This window comes from Gymnogyps californianus, chromosome 7 (genome assembly GCF_018139145.2).
Source record: "Gymnogyps californianus isolate 813 chromosome 7, ASM1813914v2, whole genome shotgun sequence".
NCBI classification, from domain to species: domain Eukaryota; kingdom Metazoa; phylum Chordata; class Aves; order Accipitriformes; family Cathartidae; genus Gymnogyps; species Gymnogyps californianus.
Window position 1 is genome coordinate 5,613,070 of NC_059477.1, and position 12,101 is coordinate 5,625,170.

At 40.2% G+C, this 12,101-nt stretch overlaps 1 protein-coding gene across 6 annotated transcripts in view; it reads left to right on the plus strand.

The window, feature by feature from the left end:
* The window catches only part of ERBB4 (erb-b2 receptor tyrosine kinase 4), a 528,844-nt gene that overhangs the window by 488,977 nt on the left and 27,766 nt on the right, over positions 1 to 12,101 (plus strand). For all 6 annotated transcript variants that reach the window (XM_050899627.1, XM_050899630.1, XM_050899632.1 and 3 more), the window contains 3 exons: positions 6,601 to 6,756; positions 9,547 to 9,622; positions 11,558 to 11,704. In XM_050899627.1, the coding sequence (XP_050755584.1) occupies positions 6,601 to 6,756; positions 9,547 to 9,622; positions 11,558 to 11,704 (379 nt within the window). The remainder of the gene's footprint in view (positions 1 to 6,600; positions 6,757 to 9,546; positions 9,623 to 11,557; positions 11,705 to 12,101) is intronic.

Sequence of the window (12,101 nt, forward strand, 5' to 3'; positions counted from 1 at the left end):
CGCTTTCCCTTGACTGTGAGGATGACCTCCAGTCCCAGCTCCCAAGCAGACCTACATAACAAATCACACCTCTGCAGCTGAGTCAGTGTATTTCAGAGCAGTGTCAGTTTTTCCCTCCCACAGCTATCTCTGGAGTAACAGCTACTTAGATGATTCTGGTTGCTCCTGACAACAAAGGGCACCACGTTTTCCTTGAAAGTGTATTTAGCCCCAGGTAAAATTACACTTTTTCCATGGGGTAAGCGGGGGAAAAGATGATCATTTCAAGCTTTCTGTAGTGATTCCTGTTATTAAGCTAGCCTCAAGTTATTAGGATGAAAAGAGGGCAGTCTCCAAGGCTGGAGATTAATGTCCATAAGATTTGAGTTGGACTTGAAATTTTCTCCCTTCACATACCTGTTTGATGGATCTGCCATGTGTGCTGGCTCTGGTGGGTGGAAGTTATTATCGAAGAAAGGCAGGCTGCTCTTAATTTCTGGATGGGATAAGATCAACATTCCCTCTATTTAGGGAGATAATAATGTTTATTATAGAAAACAGCAAAAAGTCACACTAAAAAAAAGTGTTTCTAGTACATCTGCTGTCTGCTGGTATTGCTGAAGTTCTTGGGGCAGGTAAAGGTCCTTATACTTATTTTTTTAATTTGAATTGTCTTGCAAAATGATGTCTTGCAAAGACATATGTATATGCTTAAACTTTAGTTAGTGATTCAACACATTTCAATTCATCTCTGGTAATTATCCCAAAGGGACTTTGCGTTTAATGAGGTACATACCTGCTTAAACTCTGTCCTGCGTAATGAATACCCTTTTTCTGGAAATGAGGTACAGGCACCTAATGGAAAGAGCTTTCAGAAAAGGCTCATGCAATTCAAAAAGTTGGACATTCCCTAAACAGCAGCTGCCACCTTTGAAATGAATCCAGAAGCAACCTCAGTGAGGACGTGGGACTCTGAAAAGTCCAGAAAAGTGAAGGAAATCAAATAACAGCATCTGAACCAGTCTGTGCTTGCAACTCTTACACTTTGAGCTGTACAAATGGAGGCTGTGCTCAAAAACTGCCCTCAGGAACTGGGAGACAAATGACAGCAGCAGAAACTAACACTGGTAGTAAAGTAAGAAAACAGCAAATTATGACCACATCTTAAAGGCAGGAGATGTCAGGGGACAAACCCATAACTTTCCAGAAAAGCTTCATGTTGCTTTTTAAAAAAATCCCTTTATTCTTTTATTTCCACCACCAGCCCACCTTTGATGATACTCCTCTGTAGATGTCTGCAGCACTGGAAGTCCTAATACTTTATGAACCTAATTTGATACTTTCTCCTGCAGTTCAGCGCTTGGAAAATCAGAAAGCTGTCCCATCTCATTGTCTTCTCTCCTTGCATGGATTTTTTGACACAAAGTCTCCTTGCCACTGTCCCACTTCAGTTTGTTGCCAGCCTATGTTATCTCATTTTTAGGTGTGTCATTTTTCTTGTGAAAAGAGCATGAGCATACCTGACCGTACCTGAAATGACCATACCAAATCTGTCTATCCATGGTCCCAGAGACTTCACAAACGCTCCATAATAAAATTGGGAAAGACTTTCTTCTTTTATAGCTCTTAATGACTAACTTTTAGTCTATTGAACAAGATAATTTTTGTTCTCTGTTATTTCTAGCCAGTTCTGAGAGTAAACTGATGAGTAGAGAGCAGGATTCACCTCAGATACTGAAACTGCTGATTTTTGCTACATAGAAAACTATCAAGGCTGAAAAGTGACAGGCGGGAAATTCTTACTGGTGTTAAGCTCCTAGTGGCCATTTACATCTTTCCTGTCCACCTTCCTTCTTTGAACAAAGCTATGTTGGGTTATTACAAGCCTATTCTACCCCTCAGCGTGGCTGTTAGTTTCCCTGGTGCTGTTGCAAGCCTTGTGTGAAATACATAAACACGTGGGCAGGTCAGGTTAGTAATTGCATAGGCAAGGATAAAAGACCTTTAACGCTAATCGAAGTCCTTGGCAAGGGCATTTGTGTCTGCTTCTGAAAGGAGAATTTACATTTTCACAGTTGCATAATCACACAGGTAGAAGGGATGTAGGCTACAGGCAGTTTTACTGCTATGTACGTCTAAGATCCATATAGCACAGGTTTGTCTTCGTACGTGACTCTGGTACTGGGTGAGGATAAGGGGTGCAGTTGTTAAAGATAAAAGGCTATTCCTCGCTCGTCCTGAAGTTCCAAAGGGACTTCCTCGACTTATCTGTGTTATAGCTGTTTGCAGTGGCTGTTTGACTTCTTAATAGCATTAGGCGCTGATTCAGAGAGTGATTTTATGTTAAGGGATCCTAGCAGTAATTGCATTTCGAATGACATTCTCTGTGAGGAAACCTCTGTCATGACTGTGATGGGGAAGTATCAGTGATGGGTAGGTCACGGCTGATTCTTCTGTTTGTGAGAGATGAATCTGGGCTCAGCGATAATGGGACAACTGATCCTTAATGGCTTAATGTTGAACTTTTTCCTCTCAGTGGTTTCAGCATAAAAGTCCCCCCCTATTGTGGATGTTCTAATACGTATACTAAAGTATGGGGTTTCTTATTATCTGGACATTTTATACTTTGATAATTATATGGGATCTACGTAGCTCTAATTTGGACAAGTCCTGAAGGGTGCTTCATTTCCCCAGCCTCACAGATCACACCGCAAATGGCACAGCATAATGTCTTTTGGATCAGGCTTTAAAGTGTCATTTTTACAAACCCTCTTTCCATTGTCAGGGTCTAGGGTCACTTGTAGTTTTGTCTTGTAACTCTCATAAAATGTCCTCTTGGTATTTGATCATGGGCTTGCTGGGTGGTGATGGCACCAGCTGTGTAACGAAGAGAGTGGTTTTTTGTTATCATACTTCTGTGTCATGTAAAAAGATTAGAGATGGATATAGAGCACTTTTCCTGCCAGGTTCAAAAATGCCTTCAAATGGTGATTCTTGGCATAATATATGTTTAGACAGTATTGCTGCAGTGAATACTGTAGGATTCCCATTTTTAGATTGTTTTTATTCTGCTTGTATCATCTTATTTATTGAAAATATATACATATATATATATGTATACCTTTTCTCTTATACTTCTACCATCTACCTTTAAAACTTGTTGATGGGGTATCACGAAAATCGAACATGTTTACACTGGGTATTCCTAAGAGAATTTACATTTCTGCAGCTCATGGACCAGCAGAGGATTTTGTAGCTGTCAACCCTACATGGGTTGTGTTTAGCTCTGCAGATAACACAGGTGGGAAAAAGCCCTGAGAAGCTTGTTTGACAGAGGTGAAGTAAACTGTAAGTACGAAGATACATAGACAGCTATTTCTACCCTATTTCTGGATAGAAAAGAAAATCAGGTGTGGTATTGGTTAGGAGCAGTATGCAGGTTGGTGATTACACATCTTTCTAGTTCATAAGAGAGTATGACGTTATGTTGAATAAAATATAATCTTACTAAGATGATATTAAATAATAGCACAAGATTGAAATAAATGGAAATGAATGAGTAGAATAAACAGTGAAACATCCTAAAGTGTTAGCCTACATGTTTAAAAAATGCTTGGAAATTAAATAAGTAGAGAAGGTAAAATATGACCAAGGAGGCATGGTCAAGGGTTTGATTGTTTAACTCTTTCGATGAAGGATGTTTCTGGACACCTTACCATCCATTCCTGCCATCATTAGCTAAAGACAGGAGGCTAAAGCCTTGGTACAGGTCATCTGTTTTGATTTTAACAAGCCAGAAATTCTATTTCTTTATTTCTGCCAAAAGAAATCTGCAATATCTTCATATCATTTCAGTGCTGATAGGTGCAAATTAATCTATTAAAAATAACAATTTTATTTGGGCCTAATGTATTCTGATACCAACAGAATTCTCTCATCAAATTCTCTGGGTTCTTGTGTCCTCATCAGATTCTGCCCACAAAGATCTGTTTGCAGGTTTGGACCTTTCTTTTCTCCCCCCGCCCCTTATTCTGAGGTATTGAGAATTTTGACCGAATAAGGATATCGGAAGTTATCACAAATCTGTGATGCTTTAGAAGTATTTCTGTTCATTCTAAAAATTTGAGATATTTCCTAAACTAAGTAGAAAGGAAGTGTAAGCAGCACCTTGATAGTTTTTGTGCAGGGAGGAGCTCTCTTATGGTGAAAGGTGCAAGACTGAAGAGAGGTGCTTAATCCCATGGAAGGTGGAGGAAGAGATTGTGAGCTGCAGGAGAGAAGTGTTTGGGGGAAGCGCAAGGGCACCTGTCTGTTCGCACATGACTGCAATCCTGGCTTCAAGGGCAGCACTTTCAGGAACTGCAAGGAACCAGTATAATTTTAGATGTGAGGAATGACTATGCAGTATATTTAAGGGCACCCTGAAGCCACCCTTAAGATTAGATTCGCTATCTGTAAGAGCAGCAAAGCTGGACTTGTGATTGTGGGCCAGAAGCTGCTCCGCAAAGCATGCAGAGCCCTGCATGCCTGCACGCACTGTTCAGCCCAGTGCAGCACAGGCATGGTGCTCTCTCAGTGGCTTTCTGAGGCATGTCCAGACAGATTGTTTGACACCTGCCCGCAGACACCTCAGCAGACTGGCTGCAAGACCCCCAGGTGAAAGGGAGGGATATGAGACCCAGGAGGTTGCTGTAGTCCACCTACTTCCCAGAGTACTTGTTATGAGCAATGTTGACACTGCCTTGAAGCCCTTTCTGGTTACTGTTCAGTGTTAGAGATGTGAAACAGGTTTTATATTAATTCCCAATCTGTCTGAATTTTACGGGGCCACTTTTGTGGTTGCTTTTCCTCCTTTACACAGTGTCATTGCTATTGACTGTGTTGTCTCTTTCTGGTTGGATTTCTTCAGATGGTAATTCTTGTGCTAAGTCATGGTGCCTCTGGTTTCATGGTGTGTTTGTTGTGTGACTCACGAATGTTTGACCTATGAGATATATTTATCCTCTTTCTACAGGTTTTAATCTGATGTCAAAAAACATTATGCTTTCAAAGACTTACAGTTCTGATGTTCAACAGCCAAAAGTATTGATTTGCAATTGGCAGGAGGGTGTGTTTGCTTCCATTAGCAGTGCTTTTAAAAAATAATTCCATTTGCTTTACGCCAAAGAGTCCCTGCGTCCCCTTTCAAACCACCTTCATGTTGACTGCAGCAAAGCCTACCACATTAAAAATTAAATAGTGTTTATGCCAAATGTTCTCCCACATATTTTCAAACCTTTTAGTGGTGTTTCCACTGAAGTTTTTCACCTAAAAGCCACAGCAATTCAGAGCTCCACTTGATGCTTTTTGTAAACACATCCACTTTCTGTCAAGAAAGGGCTACATTCTGGCCCAGTGACCATGAGTGGTGGCTTACCCATACGCATTGTCCTCCTGGTATGTATGGGGATAGGTATGTGTGAGCTTCTTATGCTGTGAAAGGGAATAAAATCTGGCCCATGACACTGAGTAATCTGGTTATTTTAACCACTACGTGTGACTCTCTGAATTATCATCTGTATTATGGGATAATATGATCTCTACAGTATTCAGCAATGACTTTTTAAAAATTACCAGTTATATATTATACAGAGCTAATATATTAAGAGATACCTTAAGGGTAATTATCAAGTGTGCAATTTCATCTGTAGGTTCTTATAATGATGGTTAATGTCATAAATGCCTTTTAATGAAATTGTAGGCTTGTAACCCTGCCTGACTATCCTTTGTGTGTCATATAATTAATAAGACCTAGCTTTGGTGTTCATCTCAGTGTCACAAAGCATCATGTAAACTTCCATACTGATGATAGATGGTTAGTCTCTCAGCAGAGTAAGAATAAGGTTAAGGCCAGGCAGCCTGAGTATGTGTTACCTTATCTTTAAAGGCAGCTGGATGGGCTTGTTAATAGAAGTACTTCTAACAGAATACATATGCTCATTAAAAAAAATGGCCATTGGTCTAGTGTCTTATTATAATACTACACGCAAAATTTTAAGGGAGTGAAAAGGCAAGTGGGTTGCAGCACTTGAAATAAAGAACTGTTTTCCTTCTAATCCACTGAAGGTAGTGAAAATTTGTGTCCAACTTAAAAGCATTTGGAGATGGATAAGAAGCTTCATCTTGAATTGAAGACACTTGCCTGGAACATAGAAGAGCTGGGATTGCTTCCCAGTCTGGCCTAATTTCTGTGGGGCTCTGACTAAGTTGATTATTTTTTATGGTCTTCAGATTTCCTGTCTGAAAAATAAGGACCGTAATATTTCTTTTTTCTGTCTCACATTTCCAGATTTTAAACTTGCTGGAGCAAAGGAGATACCTATATGGTTGGTTGTTGGGTTTTTTCTATTGGCAATTACCATAGAATCTTATAGAATCGTTCACAGTGGAAGGAACCTAAGGTCATCTAATCCCACCTCCTGCTCAGAGCAAGGGCAGTGTTGAACTTCTGCCCTCTAGGCCATTTTCTTATTGTGAATACTAATAAGGGAACCAGAAATTTTACATGTCACCAGTGAAAAGTAGTTCTAAAAAAATCAGGTAAGACTCGTTAAGATTATTTTACTGTTCTTTGTCCTTCAGGGAATGATGTACCTGGAAGAGAGGAGACTTGTCCACCGGGACTTGGCAGCCCGTAATGTCTTGGTGAAATCACCAAACCATGTGAAGATCACTGACTTCGGCTTGGCCAGACTTTTGGAAGGGGATGAAAAGGAGTATAATGCTGATGGAGGGAAGGTGAGTACTGAACATGTCTGGAAGTAAATATATCACACTGTGACAAACCTCCTGAAGTTACTCTTTAGGGCAGTGTATCCCTATGGGACTAGTATCTAGGTAAGAAAGTCTGTCAGTGACTTAGCAAAGCCCTGTCTTCTAGAAGAACTGTGTTGTGACAGCACACATAAAAGCTGCTCACTTTTTGCTCAGTGAGCTTCTCCAGGTGCCGAAATATAATTGTCTGAACAGTTTTCACACTCAGAATTAGATTTTGTTCATATGCTCCATTTTGTGTCTTGTTTTGAAGACTTCTGAAGTCAGTTCAATGAGTGACGGATGTTCTAGGGCATTCCTGCCAAGCCCTTTTCTCTGGTCAGTATGGACCTCAATAACTTGCAGTCCCATTTCTCCAGACAAGTAATTTTCCAGAAAACAAAAAGGAAGGCCACAGAACATGTTTGTATTTGTAGCATATGAGAGTTTACGTACGCTCAGCAAAGAGCCACCTCTTCTATCACATTGGAAGAGCCTGCGTATGCTATTTCTTGCATCCAAGTGTCCAATACCGTGCTGAATCCAGGCCACCGAAAAGGTAGCTTGAGGATAATTTTGAAACCAGGCATTTTCCCATATTACTTTTCAGCATACTGCACAACATCCATATAGTGCCTCACCTCATTTCTAATGCCTTCAGATTAATGCATTGTAAAATTCAGAAGGCTGTAAGTAAAGGCTGTAAGTACATACTGCTGCCAGCTGCTCCCTAAACATCTTGAAATTCCACATTTCAACCTGTCACAAAATCCCAAGGGATTCTGCCTCTCCTGTCATTCCTTTTCCTGAATGTTCAGTTTGCTTTCTGTCTGCTTGCTATCTGTGTTTTTCTGTGCTCACTTATGCCCTTGTCTGGGACAAACAGCTGTTGCCAGTATGCGCTTTTCTCCTGGATGGGCTGCTGCCTTATTTGTGTGGCTGCTGCCCTTGGCAGCTGTTGCATGGATTACATCGGCATTTCAGTCAATGAGGTGAAGAGCTTTAAAGGAGTCACCGGTGCTTTCCCATTTCCCCACTAAAGAGACCTCCTGGCAGGGAAGGTGGAGTTTTGGCACTTCTCCCTGATTCCTTCAGTTCTCTAATCCCCTCTTCAGCAACCCCTCTACTTCTTCCCTCCATCAGCCAGTGAATGACAGAAAATGAGCTGGTCCTTGCAAACCAGCTGTTCTCTGGCAGCTGTTAGATGGTGTCTTGGACTTGTGAGGCCAATCACACTGCTAGGAGTTCTGGAGCAGGATTTGCACATTGGATGTGTCACCAGTTTCAGAGAAGCATCCTGTGAAATCCAGAAGACACTTGCAGCCTAAAGTTGTATTGAGAGCATGCTAAGACAGATTCAGACTGGATAAAAGGAAAAACTTTTTCACCATAAGGACAATCAAGCGGTTGATCAGGTTGCCCAAGGAGGTGGTACAGTTTCCATCCTTGGAGATTTTCAAGTCCAGACTGGATAAAGCCCTGAGTAACTTGGTCTGATCTCATAGCTGAACCTGCTTTGAGCCTGAGGTTGGACTAGAGACCTCCTGAGGTCCCTTCCAACCTGAGTTATCCCATGATGAGCAATACAGCTTTGCTACCTCAGCAATTGTTCAAGTTTGGAACAACCCAGTCGTATTTAATGGGAATGAAAGCGATACACTTCTGCAGAGTTTTTTACAAGTGCTAAGCCAACTTTTATTAAAGAGTGCTATTTTTGCCGTAACTGTATAGGTTATGCTCATTAGTCAACTTCTTGGAAGGTATTTTCATAAGGGTTTGAATGAAGACACATCCTCTGCTTTTACACCCACCATCTGTTCAGATTTTGCATGCAGTTACGTATCTCTCTGGTTTATTCCAGTACATCTTCCATAGTCCCAAATTAGAGGCAACCCATACAAGTCCATGCCAGGTAAAAATCTGTTTTTAATGTCTGTCCATTAGAAATTAATGGACTGCAACGCTGTGCCTCACGGGCCCAGCTCAGGAATAGGAAACACTGTGAATCTCATTTTAACACGAACTCAAGAGGGCGAACTCTTATGCCAAACCTAGGTTTGTGTTTGCCTACACAGCCTTCTCTGTGAGAAGAGATGAGCTCCCCCCAGGGGTGATTCAGAGCCAGAGGCTAACTTGGGACTTTTGGCTTGCTTTCAGGAGCAACTTTTCTCACTGCAGTAATGATACACAGAGAACTGGGAAGGCCAAGTTCCTAACAAATATTAGGAGTTAGAAATTAAGCACTGTAAATTCTCCCCATTGCCTGTTTACTCTGATGATGATTATGTGGACTGTGAACTATTATGGACACTGCATTATTAACTAGCCTCAATAGAGAGCAATCAAGATAGTGTCTGGTTTTGCAAACTGTGGAGGCAAAAGAGCTTCTGTATTCCACCTTCTCTGCTGTACTTCAGATTTAGGGGGATTGGATGTAATTTTTGCGTTGGTCCCATCTTTACACAGGTATGATGAAAAAGTGAGCTGTTCCACTACATCTGAATCAGTAAAATTTGGGTGCTATGAGAAGTTCTGCAGATAACCGGTTCGTATTTCTCACCTCCATATGTTCTGTGAGGCAAAGCGCCCCATTCTAGAGGGCAGGAACACCCATAATCTCTGCTTGGTAGTGCTGCTTTTTTTTAAGCTTGCAATTGAAAAAGGGAACAGGGAGGAAGCTGATGCCTACACATGGGATCTAGCTGTATTGTTTAAATAAGCTATGTTGTTTTAATATTTTATTTCTAAGGTTATATTTCTCTTGTCTTTCCCTAGATGCCAATTAAGTGGATGGCTCTGGAGTGCATACACTACAGGAAGTTTACCCATCAGAGTGATGTTTGGAGCTATGGTAAATCTTCATATGATTAGTTTAAAAATCTGTCTCTTGTAAAGCATTAAACCAAGTTGTGTTACTATGTTAAAGATATCTTTTTTTCCTAGAGGAGTTAACTCCAATGGGTTTTGCTCTTCCTTTTTTTTCCTTTTTCTTGTCTTTTTTTTTTTTTTTTTTTTTTTAAATGTGTAGCTCTAAACAGCAATTGTTTCTTGTCTCCTGTGTTACTTCCCTGCTCACTAAAATACATTATCGTGATGTCCCTGCTGGGATGACTGCCGTAAGGTCTGGGCTGGTAGCAGTTTGGCTGATTATTATGACAGAAGAAGGCCTCTTTCAGCTCAGCCACAGATTCATAAAAATACAGCTGCAGGTCCTTTGAAAATCTTAACTCTAAAAGCCATGAATGTCAAAAAACATTTTCAGGCTTATGAGACTTTCTGTACCTACAGTCAGATAAAAGGGAATTTGTCATAATACAGAGCAAATACAGCAAGAGAAAGAAGTGAAAGAGACGAGCTCTCCAAGCTAACTAAAACCAGCATCCCTTTAATTTCACAGATAACTTGGGAATTGGTTAGACAGGTCAGCTCACACACCAAAAAAAAGTCACATTTGAGAAATGAGATGTTCATTTACTGTAGTTAATTCTGTTATCCAAACGAGCTGTTGTGCCACATCTGCTGAGCTGTCTGCCTGTTTATCTAGAATAGCTATTACTAATAAAATCAAGTATACCTTTGTAAGTGGAATTTTTCAGCAGTGACTAGGGCTATGGACTCCTATTTGCATTTTCTGTTGCCATATCATTTTGAAACGAAAAGATGTACAATTCTATTCATTACTCACTTTTACCTGTGGGTAGCAGCAAAAGACACTATTTGCTGTGACTGGTTAGCTGCCCTCTTCTATTCAGCTGAGAAAAACATATGAAAGTTAAATCAATCATGTAAAGCTGCTCTTTCTCCTCAAATTCTGTATACCCTGTATCGCTTAGGAAAAAATATGCCTCCATTTATGAAATTCATTTTAAATGCAGGAAGCCCAGGATATCTATAATCAGAAAGGACAAGACCAAAAACAATTGGCAAGTTATAGTTATTGAACTTCAGCAAAGAGGTGAATGAGGGTGAAATAAATATGTGTTTTATACATACGGTAATTTTGCCCATCACCTTTCACATTAGTGTGACAGCTGGCAAAATATGGTTACTGATCTGGAGGCATGTTTAAAATGACCTTTGCAATAAAAATAAAAGTTAAACTGGTGTGAGAGCAGCATTTTCAATATTTAAGATTTTGTTGGGGGATGAATTCTGTTACTTATGATATATCATCTTTATTTCCAGCTCCAATGCCAAAGCAAATCCTATGGCTATTCAAAAAGAGAATCTTGGTTTTGAAGCACAGCACTATCGTAACTCAAATCCATAAGGTGATATAAAGAAAAAAATAATACAAGTGGCTGTGAATGACTTACAAGGCAAAGACAATGACATGATGTTACTCAGTGCTATATCTTTGTGGGAAACTCGTGCTCTAAGTTAGGGAACATCTGCGTTTTTTCCCCTTAAAGTAATAGAGTACATCAGCCATTCATTTCCCCTTTTGATAGGATAAAAGAGTGCAATGCATTCTTTTGTTATTGCATTCATCTACTTTACCACCATTTATTTGTCTTAGACCTTTCTCTTGTGCCTCAGATCTATCATGCTGCTTCTTACACCAATAAAAATGAGGGAAGTTGCTTTTGAAGATTAACACAAAGTACTGTTTCACCATTTTCTGGAGCTTTTTAAATGGCAGACCAAACTTCAGTGTTTTTACAGGCACTGGTAACGAAGAAGAGATTGCAGTCCAGAACTGGGCCATAATACTGCGCTGTAAGAAATTGTGAAGGAACCTGAGTAGTATGACCTCAAATATTAACACTCTTTTTTTTCTGTCTAGGAGTCACTATCTGGGAGCTTATGACCTTTGGTGGGAAGCCGTATGATGGAATCCCAACTCGAGAGATCCCCGACCTCTTGGAGAAGGGAGAGCGGTTGCCCCAACCTCCAATCTGCACTATTGATGTTTATATGGTGATGGTGAAGTGTAAGTAATTGTCGCTTTTAATATCCCTATGCTCAGTGCAAGAGGGACACTGTTTTAGAACATTTGCATCTATAGTCTCTGACAGTGCTGGGTAGTAGGGCAGGCTGCTTCAAAACAAAACCTTCCCTAGATACTGTAAATTCCATTTAAACACTGTATGCACATTTTTTGCAATTGCAAAAGATACGAATTTAGCCATGAAGGGTTGAGTTAGCTCAGCTTCTTATTATTGTCAGATGGTATCTCATATTCTTGCTGTGAAGTCAAAATTGTATGATTGTTATTGTAAATCTTTGTCATTTCCATGACAATTGATTTTGATGTTAAAAAAGATAGTATTAAACATAATTATGGTACATGGATACCCAGCCAGTGAAGGTTGTGAGGAGAAATGCTG